This window comes from Salvia miltiorrhiza, chromosome 8 (assembly GCF_028751815.1).
Source record: "Salvia miltiorrhiza cultivar Shanhuang (shh) chromosome 8, IMPLAD_Smil_shh, whole genome shotgun sequence".
Lineage (NCBI taxonomy): Eukaryota > Viridiplantae > Streptophyta > Magnoliopsida > Lamiales > Lamiaceae > Salvia > Salvia miltiorrhiza.
Window position 1 is genome coordinate 23,302,270 of NC_080394.1, and position 24,006 is coordinate 23,326,275.

The 24,006-nt window shown below is 37.6% G+C and overlaps 2 protein-coding genes and 1 non-coding gene across 4 annotated transcripts; all 3 read right to left on the minus strand.

The window, feature by feature from the left end:
- Positions 1 to 650: 650 nt before the first annotated feature.
- On the minus strand, positions 651 to 9,443 carry LOC131001968 (cell division control protein 48 homolog C-like). 2 transcript variants are annotated; one of them, XM_057928630.1, is made up of 10 exons: positions 8,615 to 9,443; positions 5,313 to 5,920; positions 4,825 to 4,977; positions 3,370 to 3,426; positions 3,177 to 3,278; positions 2,238 to 2,297; positions 2,059 to 2,129; positions 1,746 to 1,959; positions 1,135 to 1,266; positions 651 to 1,053 (listed from the first exon to the last, which is right to left on the minus strand). In XM_057928630.1, exons 1-10 carry the CDS (start codon positions 9,381 to 9,383, stop codon positions 958 to 960), a joined length of 2,262 nt encoding a protein of 753 aa, XP_057784613.1. In that variant the 5' UTR covers positions 9,384 to 9,443; the 3' UTR covers positions 651 to 957. The 2 variants fall into 2 exon arrangements, with proteins under 2 accessions (XP_057784613.1, XP_057784612.1); XM_057928629.1 differs by having other exon boundaries at positions 3,370 to 3,486; positions 8,615 to 9,442.
- LOC131002088 (U6 spliceosomal RNA) lies at positions 4,228 to 4,330 on the minus strand. The gene has a single exon (XR_009094167.1). It is a non-coding gene; the product is annotated as a U6 spliceosomal RNA (small nuclear RNA).
- Positions 9,444 to 14,992: 5,549 nt separating the features above from the next.
- LOC131001969 (cell division control protein 48 homolog C) lies at positions 14,993 to 21,329 on the minus strand. Its single transcript, XM_057928631.1, has 10 exons — positions 20,182 to 21,329; positions 18,986 to 19,602; positions 17,721 to 17,873; positions 17,373 to 17,489; positions 17,198 to 17,302; positions 16,586 to 16,651; positions 16,438 to 16,502; positions 16,175 to 16,376; positions 15,387 to 15,521; positions 14,993 to 15,289 (listed from the first exon to the last, which is right to left on the minus strand). The coding sequence occupies exons 1-10, from the start codon at positions 21,134 to 21,136 to the stop codon at positions 15,242 to 15,244; spliced, it is 2,463 nt and encodes an 820-aa protein (XP_057784614.1). The 5' UTR covers positions 21,137 to 21,329; the 3' UTR covers positions 14,993 to 15,241.
- Between the last annotated feature and the right edge of the window lie 2,677 nt (positions 21,330 to 24,006).

Here is a 24,006-nt window from a genome sequence, read left to right on the forward strand (position 1 = left end):
ATATATATATATATATATATATATATATATAGGGAAGGCTAAAATAAGAACGCTTATTAAAATATAAATTAAGAACCATTTTCAGCCCTTAGATCATCAAGATCTACGGTTGATTCATCACCTTGTTGGATATATTCATGGTCATGAGTTCGAATCCCAAAGGTAGAAAAAAATTATTTTTTCGATATTCATACCTTTATACAGTTTATTCATGCGTGTTATACATAAAATTCATGCATTTTTGCTGGTTCGTAATTCTTAAAATAAGGGTGGTTTATTGAATAACCACCCCCTATATATATATATATATATATATATATGTGTGTGTGTGTGTGTGTGTGTGTGTGTGTGTCCAATTATATGCTTAATTATGACGGCGACCAGACCACTGTGAAAAAAAAATTGACAAAAAAGATTTAACTGAAATCTAAATTGGTAGCAAAAGCTGATTAAATCAGTAGTTCAATAATTATCACGCTATATTTTAAAATTTGTATGCAAAATCAGAATTTGATAAAAATTCAAAATTTTACGGATAATTAACCCTAATTTTTAAGTAGAAAATATCACAGATTAAAACACATTAAGAAAAATCATTCATAGTACTTCTTTATATATTATGTATTTATTTATTTATAACAATAAAAAAATGTATTATATGTCTTTATTAATACGTGACATTTGTGAAAATTAAATAATCAATACATATTTTGACACCCTCTATTCCTGCAGACTTATCTTAGGGGTCAAAATCCAATATGTAGTATTCATACCATCAAGACATGATCAGACACCAACAAAAACTATAGATATGTAACTAGATTTGACAGTCTTATACAACTTTTTGTGACGTTGAAACTCACATCATAGTCATACACACACATACATATACCAATCTAGTGATCTTTCGGCATATTCCCATAAACACTTAACTAAGTTAACATACACATACCAATCTTACAGCTTCCATGTACCACCACTAGTACCACTCTTCACCTGAGAACAGCCCTTAACAGCAAACTTCATAGAGAGAAGCTCCCAGTTCTTGACTTGCTGCACCCAAAAATATCAAGACATGAGGCGATGGAACGAGTCAGCAAAGGCAAAAAAAACACAGTAGTAAACCAGCAGCACCATGGATAAGAGAGAAGGGGAGATTTTCGCCAATGCGCTCTTGAAATCTGCATCCTTGATGGTCAATGGTACGCCATGACCTCCACCGGACAATGTTGGCCGATCAATGGCGGCCTTAGCAGCTTCTCTCATCTATTGTTTAAAGAAAACATACGCTTATCAGAATTTCCCTCTTACCATATCTAACCAGGAAAGTTATCAAAATATTAAACTGATTTTATCCCACAAAACAAAAGGATGCATGATGTTCTTTTTAGGTTAAACCAAGGAGGAACCGCTGCTGCCAGAGCAAGGGTCAAACATGGCCGCACACCCCAAACATCACTCAAGTACGTGATAACAAGAGCACAAGCTGCCGCTCCACGTCCGGTAAAAACCAGCACACACGAGTCAAAGCATCGAAATAGCTTGCAGCGCCATCCCAAAGCCAACACGGTCTTGCCTGTCATGTGTACACGCCGGCTGGTGCAGGTGAGAAAGCACCAGCCGCCGACAGATGCTGGGGCGCTGGGCGCATGCCAAGCAACCACCTCCCCTTTATAATAGCTTGTAGAAAAAAAAGGCTAGTCACAGCAATAGACACTAAAATTCTGATAAGAATGAGACCATACCAAAGCAGATAGATCGTTGCCACTGAAATTTTCACAAGCGACACCTTTTCCTAGGGCCATCAGGTCCACATTGGCATCTATTGGTTTGTGTCGAGAAAGAACTTCCAATATCGCTCCTCGTTCTTCTGGACTAGGAGGAGGAACATACAGAATCCTATCAAAGTGTGTTTGGATGAGCGAAAAATGAGGCACCATTTTTAGCCAGCCCATATGTCTGCAAGATAAGAGACGACAACATAAGGGCACATGAAACAGACCATGAGCATTTCAGCAAAACATTATCTAGCTTCTTGAATCATGAAGCACCTCGTACCTACTTGTTGCACCAATCACGTAAACACCTCTCATCGATACTTTTGTATCACTGATGAACTCTGACATAAGCTGCAATAGAATATACTATCATCCTTTTTAGCTAAACATGTGCATATGTTGAATGAGAAATGTAATACTAATAGCAAAGGCAACATTGGAGAAGTTCCATTTGTGGACCTGTCTAAACTCTGACAAATGCCGTTTGTCTTCGTCGTCACATGGGGTCACTACGTCCAACTGATAGAAAAGGACACCGGGATAAGAGATAGAAGCCATTCAATAACACTGAGATTAGTTAAGCACTATGTAGCAGACAAATTATTAAGCACTAGGTTAGAGTATTTGCTGTTTGTTTGGTGGATTTGACACTAAAAGTCTAAAACCAAACCAAACCGCAAAATATGGTTTGGTGATTTTAGTAGACCAAACCAAACCGTATAAATAAGGTTTGGGGCGGGTTGGTTTGAGGTTAACAAATATTTTTCATTGTCCTCCCTTAATAACTATGTTAGATGGACATGAGTACAGGTATCCGACAAGGGTGCGGATAGAGTGTCAGATACATTTTGATAAGAAAATTTTAGGTACGGGGACAACGTCCTATCTTTGGATATATGGGGATACATCAAACACAAATGATAAAGAGCATTCTTATCATGCAGTAGCATGTTGTGAACACCCTTTTTCATCATTTTGTATCTTGATCAAATCTTATAGCTTTTAGTCCTAATTTTCTTCTAGGGTGAGTTCACTATGGTTGTAAATTTATCACAAGAAAAGGAGGAATAAAAAGAATATCTTCCTTTAAATCCCTCCTCTTTTTTTCCCTCGTTTTCTATATAAAAATAAATAAATAAATAAAATCACCCTTTCTTATTCCTCATGATAAAAAACATTAAGGACAGTAAAAAAAATAAAAAATAAAAAATTGAGGTCACGAATAAAAAATGGCCAAGTTGAGATCATAAACTACTATTAACCCATCAAAAAAAGCATGCGTCTTTGTATTTGCCAGTGACTCCTAAGATGAGTACATTTTGGAAGGCTTATTGGAAGCATTTGTATATTAGGAATAATAAAATTATCAGCAAAAGGAAACAAAGTAAAAGGAAGTACCTCATCAAAGAAAATTATAGATGGAGGGTGAGCTCTTGCATAACTGAATATATTTCGCACCAATAACCCGATCTCATCACCAGATTTCAATAGTTCAGGGGCCTTTATGGAGAACAAAAGTAACACCATAAGAAATCAATGATCTTTTATGGTTACCAACTAAATTAAGATAAAATGTAACCAAAGAAAGAACCTTGATATGTAGGAAATTAGCTCCTGCTTCATTAGCCAAAGCCTCGACAATCAATGTCTTTCCACAGCCAGAAGGACCATAGAGAAAAAAGGAGGTAATCAAGTTCAACTGAAGACCCTATAAAATGAGAAAGCTTATTAAAGAAAATGCTATCCTACAAGAGTCAGAGCAAGAAAAAAGATATTTGGTCAACTGACTAGTTTCTAGAGATACGAAACTCTACATACAAGCATGCAGAAACTTTACATATAACCTATTCAAGCTTATTTTCACAATTTATAAGTTGGTTAGAAGCTTAGTTTACCAAACACTTCTCAAAGCTTATAAGTTTGTACGAAGTGGCTTAATAGAAGATCAACTATATATTAGCTCAATGAACCCATGAAAGGAAAATACCTAAACAAAGTGTTGTGACGGAATAGGATTAAAGAGCACAATCAAACAGAAAATGTAAAGAAGACACAGATTTAAGTGGTTCACCAATTTGGCTACATCCACGGGCATAGAGGAGAACAGATTTTATTATTCGGCTAGGGTTACAGACTACATATCACAAGTATATATAGTAATGAGATAAAACACCCAAATTGGGCTTAAAGCCCAAAACTGCATACCGTTGGCCGTACATTTTGATCGAAGAGGGAAATTCAAGACATATCAACACAAAGTTCAAGAAACTTTAGAGTTTATACCCCTAAGTTCCTAACTATATGATGGTAATTGAAGGCTTCCGACAAGGTTTTGAAAGGTGTTTTATGCCTCGATACGGTCTGAGGTGTAAATCATTAAAAAAAAACATGAAAATCATAGAAAATATAATAAAATATATGAAAACACATAAAAATCACAACTAGTTATAAGTCTTTAAACCATTTCTCGATTTATGCGTGTCATCCTTGCGCAAGGGCCATGCTAATCTTCTCAGTATCGTTCCAATTTTATCGGATGTCCCCAAAGGGACTTATAAGTCTTTAAACCAAAGCAATATGAAATTATAGAATTAAAGTCTAATTAAACAAATAACTAAAAAAAATCAAATGTAGAAGAAGTTCAAATCATCTCCAACTCCATCTGTCTCCACTCTCTTTATGATCTTCAAAATCATCGCATGAAAGATAGAGAGTGAGAGCAGGAGAGAGTTATCCAGTAGTCTGCGTAGGTTCTGTTCACATTTCTAGACTTGTTTCATACCCTTTATTTTTCTTTTCTTTTTAAGTTCGTAATTAGGGATGTGTAAAAACAGCAAGAATCAGATTAAGGCTAAAAAAATTAAAGCCAACTAATTTTCAAGCATTAAAAGCCCAAAAAACTAGAAAAGGTGACTTGGAAAGCCCTAAAACGTGAGGCGTGGCCTCGGTGCACCTCGACCTCAGAGGCGTTCCGGGCACCTTGCGCCTTTTAAAACCATTCTTCTTGCTATAACTCAGATCAGCAAATAGGAAAGAAAGGAAGTACCTTATAAACTTCAGGAAACTTTATGTGCTTAACTACATGACGTTCAAACTCCACTTTCAAAAATTGAAGGCCTCCAACATCATCCCACTTTGCCAATGGTACAGTGGAAAAAGCTTCCACTTTAGTAGAAGGCTGAACCACCTTAAGTGCATCCTGCCATCAGTTAAATGGAAAAATTACAGGAACATATAGACGACGAAGCGCAGCTCAATCTCAGTTGGTTAAACGGTTCCCTCCAACCATTAGGTTGGGGGGTGGGTTAGAGTAACAACTGAGGGGAAATGGGGAACCATTCCTCCTTTAAGAAAAAGAACAAAAAACTTACGGGAACATCAATCCTCCTTTAAGAAAAAGAACAAAAAACTCACGGGAACATCTCCAAATAAGATTCTTTCGAGGGTACAAAAATGAAAAATAATTTTATATCCATTATCAATACTCAATTCTCTTTTCACCAACTTGTAGAGAGAGTACAAGAATAAGATTACCATGAAATGTCCCATGGTTATGCTGAGGTTCTCTAATTCTTCATCAGAAAACGGTTGCTTGTAACAATCTTTAGACCGAACCCCCACCCTTTGTTTTTTGTAAGCCTCACTTATTCTCTTGTCCATGATTTTATTTACAGCAATCCTACTAGCCTCTTTTACGAGTGCTACCAAATCTCCTCCAACAAAACCCACAGTGCACCTAGCTAATTTTGCAAGATCAACTTCAACCTTAAGATCGCGTGTTATAGTTAATAGTATGTCAAGCCGCCGTGCATAATCATCTGGAACACCTAAATCAATTTCACGATCAAACCGCCGCCTTAGGGCAGGGTCAAGATCATCAGGCATATTGGTTGCTCCAATCATCAGCACATAGCCACGTCTACTATTAGAACTTTCAGAATCAGCATCGTGATTTATAGGTTTGATGGGCCGGTATAGTTCGTCCATGCACGCCATCAACTGGTTCACTGCGCATGGCACTACTCCTCTCTGCAAACTTTCCGTTTTTGAATCCATTGCATCAATTTCATCAATGAACACAATAGATGGTGCTTTCATGTATGCTGTGGAGAGCAACTTTCGAATATTTTCTTCTGGTGCACCTGAACATGGTTTAGAGAAGGCAAATGGGTAGGAAATAGAAACAAAGTATTAATGCTTGTTGCTCAAAGATTAGTTCGATGAAACACAACCCTTATCAAAGTGACAAGTAAGAAAGATTAGTGATATTGAGGTTTAGCTAGCAGGAGATATCGATGTAAATTGGAGGAAGCTACTTTAAAAATAAATAAGAATAATTATCACCTTAAATCCCAAACTATATCCTCTTTATCAAAAATATCCTCAATTATCAAAAATAATTATTTAAATCATGAATTATCAGTTTTGTATAAAAAAAATTCCATGCCCATTGTAAGGCCCCGGAATGTTGACGTGGCTCGTGGATGTATTTTTTTTAAACTGGCATAGTCGCATAGATCATCTAGATTCCACGGACGAAGCAACTTCACCAGATTCTGGAACTCGTTTTCCAGCGCCGCTCGTATGGGTACTTGACGAGCGAGATGTAGTAGAACCAAATCCAATACGGCCGTGTACAGTCGTGACTGATGAAAAAGCCAATGAATATGAGTACGGCCAGGATCGCTTCACAGCACCGAAAAGGAAGGTGACAAAGGAGTTGCCAGCCCGGAACGAGGCGAGGCGGATGCCGAAGTGCTCCAGCATAAGCGCATGAATGATCTCTTTGATAGAACAGCTACTTCAATCCATAAAGGGTTAGCAAATGTCGAAACCATCAACGTCAGCTCACGCCACCACCACCAGGCATCAGCGACTATCTTTACTATTTCAGCCTTTCCTATAATTCTAGAGTAGAATATTTTTAACTAGACGGCAAAAAATGACGTTGCTTTGTGTCATGTTGGTTGAAAGAAATAATTGAAAATTCACTCCATTGCATCTGGTGAACCACGTCAACATTTTGGGGCCGTAAAATGACGTGGGACAATTTTGATACAAAACTGATAGTTCATTATTTAAATAAGCATTTCTGATAGTTTGTGATATTTTTTATAAAGCGATAGATTTATAGTGATATTTACCCATAAATGAATAGATAACTTTAGAAGTTAGCCTAAGTTGAAAAATACAAGCCCTATTTTGTTTATACTTTGGTAGATCTTAAAACATTTGGTTAATCCCAAAAGTGCAATTGATTCCTTGAGACTCGACAATTATCAAAAGGGCTGCAATTTTAATTTTTTTTGTCAGAAAAGACCCCACCGCAGTGCCTTCTATTTCTAATTGGCCATGAACTAGATTCTAGTCATTCTCAACCTGTCCATAAGAAGTGTTCCCTTCTTCATTTGCTCCAGGTAGAGACCAAAGATCTAGAATAACCGATCCAGCAAAGCAACTCAAAAGTTAGAGAAGTACCATTAATTTCTTAATGCTCGTTCCAAGTTTGAAATATCATTTGCACTTGCATTCATGTGATTCCGAATATGGTGAACAATGATGTATAAGACATTAAAAAACAGAGTTGTGTTTGATTGCACAGAGTTCTAGCAAATGTACATAAATTGAGATTTGTGAATAGTTGGCCCAATCACATACAGAATGACCATGGTACCATATAATTCACATGTTCATATATTGCAACTTTCACGCAAATAAGACTCCATCAACAGCAATTATGACATCAACATATTTCTTAGGACATACAAACAAACACATTACACACTTTGCACACCTAACTTATAGTAATTCACATGTTTCTATATGGAAACTTTCACGCAAATAAGACTCCATCAGCAGCAATTACAACATCAACATATTTCTTAGGTCATACAAACAAATGCATTGCACACTTTGCACACATAAGTTATACACAGTCACCTAACACACTACATTCAATCACACCACCATTCCAACAAACACATCACACAATTTGTGCAATCATATTATACCATGCAATCCCTGTACATAAACTGCATTCAATGCCCATCAGCCAACAAACACATCACATAATTTACAAGATCAAGTCATACGACGCAATCCCTCTAAATAAATGCCTTTAGTGGCCATCGAGATTCCAAGAAACACATCAACAAATTTGCACAATCAAATCATTCGACACAATCCGTCTAAATAGACTGCCTTCCATGGCCATCAGGATTCTGACAAACACTTCACACAATCAAGTCATGCAATCCCTCTAAACAGACAGCATCCAATAGCCATCAGGGTTCCAACAAAAACATCACACAATTTGCACAATCAAGTCATACAATGCAATCACTCTAAGGCGTTTTGGTTTGAGTGATAAAGCATAATTGATAAAATAATCCAACTTAATCAAGTGTTTGGTTTGCATGATTGGGCCCGTCATGGATAACTCGGACTCCTCCCTAATCATCCAATTGAGTGATTATTTATCACCCAAAAGTTGGGTGAATTATTTAATCACCCTCCAATCTTATCAATCTTATCTATCCCATCCACCAAACCAAATGCCCATAAATAAATTGCATTCAATGACCATCAACATTCCAACAAGTACTTCATACTATTTGCACAATCAAGTCATACAATGCAATTCCTCTAAATAAACTGCATTAAATGGCCATCATGATGCCAACAAACTCATCACACAATGTGCACAATCAAGTCATACGACGCAATCCCTCCAAGTAAACTGCATTCAATGGCCATCAGGATTCCAACAAACACATTACACAATTTGCACAATAAAGTCTCACAATGCAGCAACCTTGACATAAATAATACTATACCTGAAGCTCCAGACGCCAATTCAGCAGCAGAGATTTCATAGAATGGCACTCCAGCCTCATTGGCAATGGCTCGGGCCAACGTGGTTTTCCCACAGCCCGGAGGCCCATGCAACAGAATCCGGGCCCTGGGTTCGACTCCAAGGTGGCGCAGCACCTTCAACTGATGCAGTGGCATGACCACCTCCCTCTTCAATTCCTCGAGCAATCCACGCATCCCACCTAAATCCTCAAAAATTGGCCGATTACTCCCTAATTCATGCCTCACCCCCAAATCCCCCACAATTTCGTGATTAACCACATCTTCGTTCGTTTCTCCAGTATCATCATCACCATCATCATCACCATCACCATCATCAGCATCAGCAGCATCATCATCATCATTAATTTCATCGTTCTCAGACTGATCGAGTTCCCTAACGTCAGAATCCGACGAGCTAGCAGAGACGGATGCGCTTGAGACCACGATTGCCCCGATCACATTCCGAGCCTCGCCTATTTTTCGCCGTTTACTTGTGACCGGAGACGGAGTAGGGTTGTCCACGGCGTCGCCTCTCCTGCACGGGAGCGGAGAGATTCTCGCGACGCGTTCGATTAGAAGCTTAGTGCTGCGGCGGGAGTAGATATGCGGAAATGCGGAGCGGAGGAGGCTGACCACACGGGCGTCGGTGAGGTTGATTTTGCCGGCGGCGGCAGAATTTATGTGGCTGCGCAGCGTTGCATCTTCCCACGCCCGGAGAGTCGCGGGGCGGTCGCCTTTTACTCGCACCATGCCTGAGTGTTTCGGTGAGTAATGGCCCCGTGGGACGCTCTGTTGTTGTTCGAGGTACTACTCGGTACAAAACCTTAAAAATAAATATTTTTATATTAAAATTATTATTTATTCTTATATTAAAATTACAATTTTTTTTTAACGAACCCAAATTTGATCGTAAAAAATTCTCCTGTGAGACCAACCTCGCCCAAGAGACGGGTCCACCCGTGCCCGAACCTGCTATTCTGACCGCATCTCTTGCCCACCTTAAACCCTAATTTTCAATCATTATTTCACCACTCATTTCCTCTCCCCTCTACCCTTCTCAACCCGTTCGCCACCCCTTCTTCACCTGTCTCTCCTTCCTCCGCCACCAACAACGTGGACACGACCGCCGCCTACCGCAATAACCAACACCACGAAACGCCTCACTTCTGTTGCAGTTGTTGCGACTTTCTCGACACGATCGATAACAAATGCTTCTGCAAATTAAGACCCCGCAAAAAAGAAATGTAGATAAATAGGCGGTGCTCTGATTTCTAAAAGTGCATCACATCAACTCTGACGCCACCATGAAGCAGATGCAACGTGTGCATCTTTTATATATTATATAGATTTTATTAATATACCTATATAAACCTCTAATCCTACCCTAAGGTTGCATTTACTTTGATGGATAAATTTATCCATAGAAAATGAAGGATACCAAAAATTTATGCCTTAAAATGTCTCATTTCTTTTCCAACATTCGACATATAAAAGAGATGTTCACCATTTTTCCTTTCTTATTTTCACTTCAAGATTGTGTGTCAAGACTCAAATGTTGGAAAAGAAATAAGACATTTTAAGGCATAAATTTTTGTTATCCTTTCTTTTCCATGGATAAATTTATCCATCAAAGTAAACGCAGCCAAAACCTGAAATCCAATTTCCTCACTCTCTCCACATGCAGCTCTCTCATCCGCTGCCTCAACTCCTCTCTTTGAAAACCTTGATTTGGCTTCAGTCTTCGGCGCCGCCTCCACCATCTAGGCCCCTCTTCAATGACTTTGCGTCGCCACTTTCTACTCCACTCCACTCATCCTAGTTTTGCCACATGGCTCTCTCATCTTGCGACATCTACTCTTCATTTTCGAAAATCCTACTTTGGGTTAACTCACTGGTGTCGCCTCCACCATTCTCAACCTTGCATCGCCACCCTCTATTCCTCTCATCCCGCCGCATGTAGTGTACTCTCATTTCGTTGCCTCTACTCTTCTCTTTCGAAATCCCTAATTTAGCCGTCGTCGTCTATCCCATCGATTTCGTTCCTTTCGCTGTCGTGGTGAAATGATATGGGAGGGTTATTTGAGCGGCAACTTTGTTCCAGACACCGAAGACTCGGTGTCGAATTGAGGCCCAATGCCGGATGTGGAATTATTATGATTACTTTATGACTAATATGTTGCCCAAGTGGGAGATTGTTAGGAAATTATATATTTCCTATTGATCTGATTATGGGTAACATATTATTATGTAATTATATTAGCTATTTATTATTTGTGGATTTACGTAATCTAATATGAATAAACTCCAAAGACTATGTGATTGATATGGACTCATGAGTAGAGACCTAATACAACTCTAATTAGTTGTTTATGGGTAGCCTAATTAAGTTATATATATAGCTCCACACGGAATCATTCATAGTTATTCTTCTCCCCATCTGGAAGAATATACGCAAGTCCCATATCAGAGGAATAACACGATTTAGTTGATGAAGATCATACTGCCAATCTTGTTCGTAATTCTATCTGTGATTAGGGGTTCCAGATATTGTTCCTGAAGTTATTCCGCATCTAGAAATTCAATCTCGATGGATCCAGGTATTCCGATGATCTCTAATAATCGAGTGCAATGCTAAAGTTATGTTATATGCTTATGTATTTTTCTCCTGTTTCTTCGAAAGACTTTCTCTCCTGTTTCTTCGAAACTATTTATATGGTGCAACCAGAAAACTTTGTAGTTGGTGATTCAAAGTAAATGGTTTGCAAATTAAAGAAATCCATCTATGGTCTAAAGCAAGCATCCCGTCAATGGTATCACAAGTTTGGTCAAGTCATTACCTCTTATGGATTTTAGGCAAATGTCGTTGATGATTGTGTATATTGTAAGTTTAGTGGGAGTAAATTCGTCTTCTTGATACTATATGTCGATGATATTCTTATTGTTAGTAACGATATAGACTTATTGAATAGTACGAAGAGTTTTTTGAAGAGTAAATTTGAGATGAAAGATCTTGGTGTTGCCTCTTTTGTATTAGGTATCCAAATACTAAGAGATTGTTCTCGAGGTATCCTTGGATTATCACAAAAGAGCTATATCAATATGGTTTTAAGAAGATTCGGCATGAAAGATAGTAAATCACTAGACACCCCTATGGTTAAGGGAGATAAGTCCAGCCTTGCTCAATGCCCCAATAATGATCTGGAGAAGAAAGAGATGCAAAAGATTCCTTATGCCTCGGCAGTGGGAAGTTTGATGTATGCTCAAGTTTGTACTCGTCCCGACTTAGCATTTATAGTGGGAGTTTTGGGCAGATATTTGAGCAATCCAGGAATCTAAAATTGGAGAGCAGCCAAACGGATAATGCGTTATTGGAAGAGGACAATAGATTACATGCTTACTTATCGGAGATCAGAAAGTTTGGAGATCGTTGGGTACTCTGATTCCGATTTTGCGGGATATCAAGATAGCAAGCGCTCCACATCTGGATATGTATTCATGTTGGCAGGAGGAGCTATTTCTTGGAAGTTTGTAAAACACACACTCGTGGCTCCTTCGACAATGGCAGCAGAATTTATTGCTTGTTACGAGACATCGATTCAAGCGTTGTGGCTGCGAAATCTTGTCACTAGGCTGATGATAACATAGAGATGCCGCTGAGGATTTATTGCGATAACAATTCAGTTGTGCTTTACTCCAATAGCAACAGAAGCGCCACAAAGTCAAATTTCATTGGTATTGAGTATCTCGTTGTTAAAGAGAGAGTTCAAAATGGACAGATTTCTATAGTACACATAGGAACAAATGATATGCTAGCAGATCCATTAACTAAGGCTTTGGCACCAAAAGTCTTTCACGAGCACACTGCTCATATGGGTGTCACTCATGATGTTGCCTTAGTTTAGTGGGAGTTTGTCTTCTATGTGATACACTTATTTATTTACTTTTCAATAGAATAAATTGATGGTTTTGATTTCATTTTGAATTCAATTAAGTTATCAATTAAGTTATCAGTTTGTGATGTTCTATATTACATTTATAGATTGATCTTGAAATAGACTTGGACCAGTTGGAAATAGACATGATAAAGATTACATATTGCATGTAGTTTCCATGCTACTCACCATATTTGATCTATATCATTAAGTGTATTAGTGTGGTGATTATCGGAGTAAACCCATGATTGTCTAACATGGTAAATTCTGTGATAGTTCCATTACTAATATATAAGATGGACCAGATTGTTAAGGCATAGTCTGAAAATAAATAGCATACAGTTGCGCAACTAAGGAATTATTATGATTACTTTATGACTAATATGTTGCCCAAGTGGGAGATTGTTAGGAAATTATATATTTCCTATTGATCTAATTATGGACAACATATTATTATGTAATTATATTAGCTATTTATTATTTGTGGATTTACGTAATCTAATATGGATAAACTCCAAAGACGATGTGATTGATATGGACTCATGAGTAGAGACCTAATACAATTCTAATTAGGTGTTTATGGGTAGCTTAATTAAGTTACATATATAGCTCCACACTGTTATGGTCCCCAACACACTAAATCATTCATAGTTATTCTTCTCCTCATTTGGAAGAATATACGCAAGTCCCATATCGGAGGAATAACGCGATTTAGTTGAGGAAGATCATACTGCCAATCTTGTTCGTAATTCTATATGTGATTAGAGGTTCTAGAGATTGTTCCTGAAGTTATTCCGTATCTAGAAATTCAATCTCGATGGATCCAGGTATTCCGATTATTTCTAATAATCGAGTGCGATGCTAAAGTTATGTTATATGCTTATGTATTTTTCTAACACTACATCCCCGATGGCCTCTGTCGTCCTTCTCTATCTCTCTGTGGTCAAGCAAAGGCAAATGTCGTCCCAAAAGGCGGTGCCGTTCCTCTGTTTTTTAACAGCAGCGCCACCCGCATGAGCAGCTCCTCCGGTGACTCTAGTCAGTCACCTGAAGCTCCTCCTCGCTTGAAGCAGCCCCCTCCAGATTTTAGGGTTTTCAAATTGTGTTTTAATTTCTATTTCTAATTTTTAATGAAACAACATCGTTCTGTCTAATAAATTGACACATCAATTTCGATTTCGCCACGTAAGCGACGCATTAATTTCGATTTCAACGGAGGCCCTCGCCGTAAGATAATTGCAAATAAATTTTAAATTGATGTATCTATTATTCAAATTAAAAAATGATGATATAAACTAAAAAAAAGGAAAATTAATGTGTATTTTCCGGCTATTACCCTAAGATAAACATGACATCCCAAAAATGTTTCTAAACAACACGAATCAATTAATTATTAATAATATTACTCCCTCCGTCCCGGCTTTTGGTATCCAGTTGAGAACGACACAAGTTTTAATAAAGTGATTGATGTGTTGTGAGTGGAATAAGGGTCCCACATTTTATGTGAGAGTTAAAATAATTAAAGTGGAGTAAGGGCCCCACCTACTTTTACCAAAAATAGAAATGGATACTAAAATGTGGGACGGCCAAAAAAGGAAAGTTGGATACTAAAAGCTGGGACGGAGGGAGTACATGTTTTCCTCTTACAAAAAATATATATTAAATAATCAGACCTTTTTACTGTGCATCTCTGAACAAAAATGATATATTAAATTGAATTTTATTGAAGAAAAAAAAAAGAGAAAAGCAAAATTCTAAGAACTCCTTAATAGCATAATGACGCTAGCAGAAGAGTCGGGCCTCATTAAAATCTTTCTGGCGAAAATCTAGTGGAAAAAACACAGGCAAAGAAAAAAAAATACCCACCTGACCCCACTAGAACCAAATTCTAGCGCACAAGGCCTCTGAACAAAAATGATGCTCCCTCATTCACGATATCATTTCCACATTGTGGACAACACAAATTTTAAAAAATTGGTGAATAGTAGGTGATATTGGTGTGAGTGGAGCTTGGATCCCACTATAATTATGTGGAAAGAAATAAAGTGTTATGTGAACCCTACTACTATAAATGAAAGTGAAAATAATATTGTGATGAACCAAAATAACAAAAGTGAAAACGATATCGTGAACGAAGATAGTATAATTCAACGTTAATAATATATTTATTGAATTAATTAAATATTTAATTATAAATTATAATTCAACTACAAAATCGAAGTACGTCTATAGATTTACATAAATTTTAAAGACAATTTTTATCCAATATATAATACGAAATCAAATGGAGTACTATAATGGCTAATAAGATGAATTGACTTATCTATCCATGACATGACAGCATCATATCAACGGTATACATGTTTACTCATTCCCAATTCCCAACGGTGAATGCTGCAACGGTTTGATATAGTACAATATTAACAATTAAAAACACAATAACGATACACTATTAAATAAAAACCTTACACTCATGTTCCTCTAGTTACATACACTTTCTAACAGTTTCAGAAAAAACAAGTATTGATCCCAATGGCTTCAACAACAAGAAAAAATTATCGACCCCAAGAACTAACAATATAACTTTTTATCCAAAGAAAATGCAAAATTTCTCCACCAAACCTCTGCTAAAAGAACCTCTTCCAGAGGATGGATTAAAGAATCAAAACTATGCTCTCATTCGGCTTTGAAACTTTTCGATAAAAGCTTGTAATACTGTATTTGCTGCACCCAAAAATAAATACGCAATTAAATATGAGGCAACATAAGCATCACAAACGCAAAAATTGGAAGAGATGCAGTTAGTAAAACAGATGAGTACCTTGTCAGACACAGATGGAGAGATTTTCTCCAACGCGCTCGTGAAATGTGCATCTTTGATCGTCCATTGTATGCTGCTACTTCTATCCGTCGATGATTGTTTATCTTCTAGGGCAGCCATAGCAGCTTCGTTCATCTAATGTTGGATTAAGACGAAAACTCTCATCAAAATGCTTTCTTATCACCAGCAAGCATCAAACTTCTTAGCCAGAAGAGAGATATAGAGCCAAAACCCAACAACTATTACACTCCTTATGTGTAGGATAAATAGGGCTAAGAGGGTGTATTGTTGATCGTATAAACTCTTGAGAAGTGTTTAGCAAAATAAGTTCCTAAACAGTTCATAAGTTGTAGAAAGAAGCTCCAAATGCTTATAAGCTGCAACACCTAATAAGCTCCCTAAATAAATAAGTTCTTCAACTTCAACTTATTTTTTCATTATCTTATAAGCAATAATCATTTTACAAAAAATAACCCTACCATGGTTTGTTATTTCCATCATATACCCTTTCAGTTTCATCTCTTTTTAATTTTCTCTCTGGTGCACAATTCTTTCTCTAACTTATAAGATCTAGAGATATTACATCTTATAAGCAGTTTAAACATCTTATAAGTTATTGGGGCTTATAAGCTCTATAAAATAAGCTTAGCCAAACACCATCCAAATTGCAGCAGGATGCAAATGCAGTATGCTTCATTCTGGCTTTCACATGATCAAAATTTCAGCAACACTAATATGTATTCTCTTTGTGCGACAGAAGAAGTAGAAGAAAGCTAAAAGGGGCATACCAGAGCAGAGAGATCAGCGCCACTAAGATTGTCACATCTACTGTCCTTGGCTAGAGCCATGAGGTCCACATCTGCATCAATTGGCTTCTTCCGAGCAAGAGCTTTCAAGATCATTCCTCGTTCGTCTGGACTAGGGAGGGGAACATACATAAGCTTCCCAAACCTTCCTGGTCGGAGCACTGCATCATCCATCACCTCAGGCCTGCCAATCACTCACCAACCTTAGATATGTCAAATAGGGGCAAAGGATAATATATTCATACCTATTTGTAGCACCAATTACATAAACGCCTCTTCTCTGTTCTGAGCCATCCAGCTCTATCAATAGCTGCAACAGAAGAAATCATCTGTTTTAGATAGATTATAGATATTTGGAATAAGCAAAACTTGCACTAAGTTCTATTTACTAGCCTGGTTCAGGAGTCGTTCAACAACCCATCCACCTTCTTGACCTCGTTTTGTTGTCAGCGCATCCACCTGACAGAAAAAGTATGTACAGAGATAAGAGATAACAATCCAATTACCAAAACATACAGAGACAAAGCCGATAAGCAGAAAAGTCAGGCAAAGTGCAGTTCAGGTAAGGTAACTAAACTCAACATTGTGAAAGTTTACCCTATGCCAAACAAGGAAACAATGAAAAAAAATGTCTTGATATATATCGAGAGAGGCCATTCTGCCTTAAAACAGTTTGAAGGATTTTTTATAGTTTATCATGTGCAGATTATTTAGTAAAATTACTCTAGGTTTATAGATTCACAATTTAATAACTTTGATCAAATTTCCAATGTTTAACATTCCAAATTTTGCTAGGTGTGAAATAATAATTAAGGCTGAATTTAAATTCCCTCTAAACGTGTCTTGATTCAACCAGCACTTGTAGGCGTAGCAACAGAACGGTGTACTAGACAAAAGTGTACGAAGAAAATGGATGCCTAATAAATGATGTACTTGAAACATTATATCAGACATGTTGGGACTAATGTCTAATAGTAAAAACAAAAATAAAGACAAAGGGAGTACCTCATCGAAGAAAAGTATGCATGGAGAGCATGTCCTTGCTCGACTGAATATTGTCCGCACTGCCAACTCGCTTTCACCCACATATTTATTCAAGAGTTCAGGACCCTTGACAATAACAAAATGTCAATAAAACGGTATATTTGTTGTCCCTGGTTAAATTTACGTATATATAAACCTTAATGTGTATGAAATTAGCTCCTGCTTCATTAGCCACAGCCTTGGCGATCAACGTCTTCCCGCAGCCAGGAGGACCATAAAGCAAAAAGCCTGTCGCTAAGTCCACTCCAAAATCCTACAAGTAGATAAAATTATACAAAACAACAAACTAGTGTGAGTTACTCAATAAAAGACAATTAGGAAATGCTTTTGCAAACAAAACCTCTTCTTTGACAGGTTGGCTGATTTTTAATTATTTGTAACCAACTCCTTTGTCAAATAGTTTACATGAATATTAAAAAAATAGATTTAACTCACAAAATCCACTTTTCTCAGCTCAATAAGGTAGGAAAAGAAACAAATTTACCTCATAATCTTCAGGAAACTTTATACGTCTAACTATATAACGGTCAAACTCCTTTCTGAGCAAATGAAGACCCCCAACATCATCCCACTTAACATTTGGTATGGCAGAAAATCCCTCTCTTCTAGAAGAAGGTTGAACCATTTTAGCAGCTTCCTACCATCAATTAGAAGAAATGATCGAGTGCATCAATATAATAGTATAAAAACAGAATTATATCAAAATCAGGATTTATACACAGAAAAAAGGATGATGCAAAACACCATGCACTATAACTGAAAACGAAAATCATTACATTTACTTACAAGGAACTTTTTCATTTGGATTATGTTTAGCAATATGGTCAAATCTTGACACTTTGAAGTGATTCACTGATTTTCTTTAAGGTGTGCAGCACACAATGATATGTGGTGTTGAACATATGTCTATGGAGATGCCAAAGCTTTTGCAGATACAAAAGGAAGGTTTATAGGGTCCTTCGCAAAAATTAATACTCCCTCCGTCCCTGAAATAAGTTCATCTTTTTCCTTTTTGGGACGTCCCCCAAATAAGTTCCTCTTTCTTTCTTTCCATTTTTGGACAACTACCCCACCACTAATAATACTTTATTTATTCTTACTTTTCACTTTTTCACCACTCTCAATACTAATTATAACACTTTTTCACATTTTCACCATTCCCAATACTAATTATAACATATTTTTCTCCACTATCAATACACTTTAACATTTTTTCTTAAAACCCGTGCCGTCCCCAAAGAGGGACTTATTTTGGGGACGGAGGGAGTATATAGATACACTGTAGAGGTATATAGACAGATTTAGTGATTGTGTTATGCAAGTTATAAGGCCTAAGTACATGACGCAGAAACGAGAGACAACTACAAACTTTAGAAACCCTACCAGCAAACAGCTACAAAGCTAACTACAAGAGGGAAATTCAAATAGTCAAAAAAATAATACTAATAACACAAGATACCAGTGTTTTTTGTCTATTATCCCATCAGTATTTTCAGAGCTGGGAAGTAAAATAGGGGATTATAAAGTCCATTATCATATTTCCACCTCCAGCTATGTACCACTTTGTCAACCAAAAGACACGATAAGGGCCTCATGTCACAAATATTCTTTTAAGGATGCAAATCCTACCCCCAAAAAAATAGTTCATTAAAAAAAGACAACAAAAATTTACAAAAGAAAATCTTAAACCAACAATTTAACACCTTCAACATTTCATAAACTTGTAAAGTATAAATGAGTACAAATTACCTCAAAATCAGCCATGGTTATATAGAGATTCTCCATTTCCTCATCTGACCATGGTCTCTTCAACCAATCTTCGCTATGAACCTTGTCCTTCTCTTCTTTGGACAGCTCATCCTTTCTCTTGTCTACAATTCTCTTCATTGCAAGGTTACCCGCCTTGTGAGCTAGTGCTGTCAAATCTGCTCCAGCAAAACCAGGAGTCGATCTAGCTATTTTCAGAAGATCTAAAGCACCTTCAACTCTAAGATTCTGTGTTAACACGGACAGTATTTCAATCCTGGCAACTTCATTAGGAACACCTAACACAATTTCACGATCAAATCGTCCAGTCCTCCTCAAGGCAGGGTCCACAGCGTCTGGTCTATTCGTTGCTCCAATCACAAGTACATAGCCTGGTTTGCAATTAGAATTTGCAGAAGCTGCATCATCACTGGCAGGCTCTACAGGCACGTGTGATTCATCCATACTAGTCAACAACTGTGTCACAATGCGTTTCTCCATTTCCCTCTGAGAGTTATCCCTTTTTGAAGCAATTGCATCAATTTCGTCAATGAACACAATAGATGGTGCTGTCCTGTATGCTTTTCTGAACAACTCTCGTATATTCTCTTCTGATGCACCTGTACAGGTTCACAAACAAAAACATAAATTTCTGCACAACTCAACCTCAAGAAAGGTGAACTACATCCTTGGAATCCTTGAAAGGATATTTTCTAGATTCTAGACTACAAACAAGTAAGAAACCACAAAAACAAAACAGAAAAGGATATGAATCCTGGCAATGGAGCTATAAATACATAGAAAAACCTCATGGAAATATATCCGTGAATTCTATCATTGAAGGATGCACCCTAAACTCCAGATTACAATCAACTAAGAAACCAGAAAACAGGACAGAAGAGGATATGAATCCTCACAGTGGAGCTGTTATTTTCTACATAGCAAAACCTCAAGTGAATTACGTCCATGGAATTTTATCATGTAACGATACACTCTAAACACTAGACCACAAACAAGTAAGAAACGAAAAAAAGAAGAGACATGAATCCTCATAATGGAGATAGTCCACAGAATTCTATCACTGAGGATAGACTAAAACAAGTAAAAATCCATACAAATACAATAACCTAAATGTAGCAACAATGCATCACTACAACAAACAAAATTAGAAGTTAACATGTCCAAGTTTGATTTAATACCAGAAACTCCAGACACCAGTTCAGTGGCACCGATTTTGTAAAATGGCACACCCGTCTCATTGGCAATGGCATGAGCCAACTTCGTCTTCCCACAACCCGGTGGCCCGTGCAATAAAATCCCCGCCATAGGCTTCACCCCGAGGTGGTGAAGCAGCTGTGGATGATACAACGGCACAATGACCTCCATCTTCAATTCCTCGATCACTTCACTTATCCCACCTAAATCCTTAAACATTGGCCCATTAATCACATTTCCATCATTCCCACCGTTATTATTCCTGTCATTTTTATCCAATTTTTTTCTATAATTTTTATTCACACTGTCACCTAGTTTAGATTCCTCATTCATCAAATGCACCTCCTTCGTACCCTTGTTATCTACCACCTCCAACTCCACAGCTTCGTTATTAACAGCTCTTCCTTTCTCCAATTTCTTTGATTTCCGACGCAAATCCTCCCGCATCATCGACTTCATCAAATCAAATTCCGGCTCGAACTTCTCACCGTACACGGCGTCCTCCGACGTCGACTCCTCTTCATCCGAAGAACCGCCACCTCCCGAAGAACCAGATGACGCCAGCGAGGACGACGAGCAACCGCCGCTATTGTCGCCGCTCCGACGCCTCAAGTGCTCGGCTTCAATTAGCTGCAGTTTCTCCTCTTTATCGTCTATCTTCCTTCGTTTGATCATGATTGGAGTATCGCCGTCGTCGTTGTAGTCGTCCATGGTGTCGTTGTTTTTGCTGTAAACCGTAAACACTCTTTCCACCTGCTTCGTGAAAGGCCGAAGCTTGTGGCGGGCGTAGTGCGGGTAGGAGGAGCGGAGGTGGTCCACCAGCTCGTCAACGGTCGAGTAGTTTTTCCCGGCGGCTTCAATGTGGCGCCGGAGAATTCGGTCATTGTTCGAATGCGGTTTTCCACCGCTGCCGCCGCCGCCGCCGCGTCGCCTTCCCATCGGTGGTTGCTGGAAGGAAAGGGCGTTTCGTGTTAGAAGTAGGGTTTTAGATTATAATTTAGGATTTTTTTTATTTTTTTTTTAGAGACGGAACTTTGGAAGTTTGATAAAAAAATAAAGTGTTAATAGACAAAAATGTTTTATTTCTTATGTTGTACTATATGAAAAATATTTTATTTTATAAATTTAAGTATTTTATGCACAAATTATAAAGTACTTATTTTACTTTTTGATGTTGATGAGTTTGTTTGATTTTTTGTGAAAGTCTTACACATTTGATCGATTTGACACTTATCATTCATAAAAATCAATTTGACAATTATCAATTAAGAGTACATATGACCGACTAGATAAGAGTGCATATTGATACTAATTGCATAAGATTATTTGAATAACTTGACTATTTTCATCTTATATCGATATCTCGTGGGATGGAATCAGTGAATTTGTACTTGGTTAAATTAGTAATCACTGGTTCGTATTTGATATAACTAGTACATTCGCTCGTGCGATGCACGACGAACATATTTTTGCATCAAAATTAAACGATGTAGCGTGTGTATCGATTAAGTGATTAGGGGTTAATGTCTAAAACCGAAGGTCTTGGGTTCGAGCCCCTGTGGCGCAGCCTTTAAATTTTTTTATTTAATCATGTTAATTTATCAAAAATAAATAAATTAAATGATGTATCAAATAAATAAAAAATAAATATTAAATATAGTTAGAATATAAGTAAATGTAAATTATTTTTTCTTAAAAAATAAAATAATCTACACCAATTACTCAGTAAAGATCCTTAATTTTATTTTATAATTTTGAAAAGTATTATTTTTAATTTTCCATCTATTTGATGGAAAACTTTATTTTCTTCCTTAAAATTATAGAATAAACACATCATTCAAATTAAAATAAACGAAGAAACAATAAAAAAAGAGTTTTCACATCACAATATATAGTTTTAAAACATAAGCTAATCATGCATAAAATTAATTTTTTCTAAGTTAGCTCATTACCTATGTCATCTTATTAGAAAAGTAAGAAAATAAATTATATTATTAGAATTTATTAGAATACTAATCAAAGAGTTGAATAATTATTTGATACCAAATCAAAGATCTTGCATTCATTTTTAATTTAAGATATATATAGAATATTTTTTATAAATAAAATTTGATTTTTTTTTTAAATCATCAAAATATGAAAAAGAGAATATGAGAGAAAGAGATAGAGGGAGAATAGAAAATTGAAGAATGCGTATGATGAAAGAGAGGAGAGAGAAAATATATGAGATATGGGATTTATTGAGTTTTATAAATACCCTTTGATTGATTTTTTAATTACAATTTTGCCACAAACTGTCATTTCATATGATAAATAGATTATTGCATAAAAATACTTGACATCGGCAACTAATCTACGATACACGAAAGTGTTCACTTTTATTAGTGTGTATAAAAAATGTCAATTTTTATAAAGACAAATATTTTATGCTCAAATTAAGTGAACATACTTAAAAAAACTTAGACGTGGGTGGCTTTGCATCATTTTTTGTGTGAAAGTTTTACATATTTATTAGCTAAAACAATTACTCCCTCCGTCCCAATAATCTTGTTCCACTTTTCTTTTTGGTTTGTCCCAATAATCTTGTCTCATTTCCTTTTTAGGTAAAGTTTAAAGCTAATTAACTCTCACTTAAACATGATTCTAATTAAACTTCCCCCTCTAAATTACATCTACTCGCCCCTCTCTCTCTCTCTCTCTACCATCTCCCTCATTCCCCCTCTCTAAATTCGCTCCACCATTTCCCCTCTGCAAATCCACCGGCGCCGCCGCTCACTTCCCCTCTGTTCCGTCAGTGCCGCCTCCCTCTTCCCCCTCTGTTCCGCAGCCGCCGCCTCCGCCTCCCCCCTTCCCCCTCTGTAAATCCGCTCCCCCATGAATTAGGGCTCGTCGCCACTTCTCGCCGTCAGGTCGTCTCTTCTCTCCTCCACCATTCATGGTGCTTCGCCTCTGCCTCTCTTCTCACGCCGCCTAATCCAATTTTCCTTGTCTCACGCTGCCTCGCCTCTGCCTCTGCCTTTTTATTTTAGGGCCCTCTACCTCTTGCCTCTCTTCTTACGCCGTCTCTCGCCGTCAGGTCGCCTCTTCTCTCCTCCACCATTCATGGTGCTTCGCCTCTCCTCCTCTGTTCCGCCTCCGTCGCCGCCTCCCTCCTTCCCCCCCTGTAAATCCGTCGACCACAGATCTAAGCCCTAAACTCCCTCTTCTCTTGCCTCGCCATCAGCTTCCCTTCGACGATGCAACAGCGACAGGCTGCCGTCTCCACCTCTCTCTCCGCCTCCGAGCCCTAAATCCCCAAATCCAAACGCCACCCCTTCGATTTCGGCGACTGTACAGCCATAGGGCTGGCGCCGTGGTGCCTTCTCCTAGTTAGCGAAGACGATGAAAAACTTGTTGAAGAAATTTGGCTTTTCTGTTCTTGGTTAACGATTTGTTGAAGAAATTTGGCTTTTCTATTCTTGGCTTTTTCCGGATTTTGTTCTTGGTTAATGAAGATAATGAAAAATTTGTTATTGGTTTTTTTTTGTTCTTGGTTAGCAAAAATTTGTTGAAGAAATTGTTCTTGGGCTAAAGATTTGATTTTTATTCTTGTTCTTTTGCTTGATTCTGTTCACTGTTCTGGATGGAGAGAGGCGGCGATGAGGCTGTGCTGATGCCGGGGAAGGAGGTGGCGCAGGTGTGGCTCCGCCTACTGTTGCCGTCGGGAGGAGGTGAAGAAGAAACAAGATAATTTTAAGCCATACTTAATTTCTTCTTAAACATGTGGGACCTTCTAGTTTAGAACACTAATTTCACACTCCTTAATCTCC

Excerpts from the sequence above, each read along its gene's own strand:
- LOC131001969 (XM_057928631.1), bottom strand. The coding sequence starts at position 21,136 with ATGGGAAGGCGACGCGGCGGCGGCGGCGGCAGCGGTGGAAAACCGCAT. Across the intron at positions 19,603-20,181 it reads ACTGGTGTCTGGAGTTTCTG|GTGCATCAGAAGAGAATATA; the intron begins GTATTAAATCAA and ends GAACCTGTACAG. Across the intron at positions 16,652-17,197 it reads GCATACTTTTCTTCGATGAG|GTGGATGCGCTGACAACAAA; the intron begins GTACTCCCTTTG and ends TTTTTCTGTCAG.
- LOC131001968 (XM_057928629.1), bottom strand. The coding sequence starts at position 9,383 with ATGGTGCGAGTAAAAGGCGACCGCCCCGCGACTCTCCGGGCGTGGGAA. Across the intron at positions 5,921-8,614 it reads ATTGGCGTCTGGAGCTTCAG|GTGCACCAGAAGAAAATATT; the intron begins GTATAGTATTAT and ends AACCATGTTCAG. Across the intron at positions 1,267-1,745 it reads GCAACGATCTATCTGCTTTG|ATGAGAGAAGCTGCTAAGGC; the intron begins GTATGGTCTCAT and ends TTTAAACAATAG.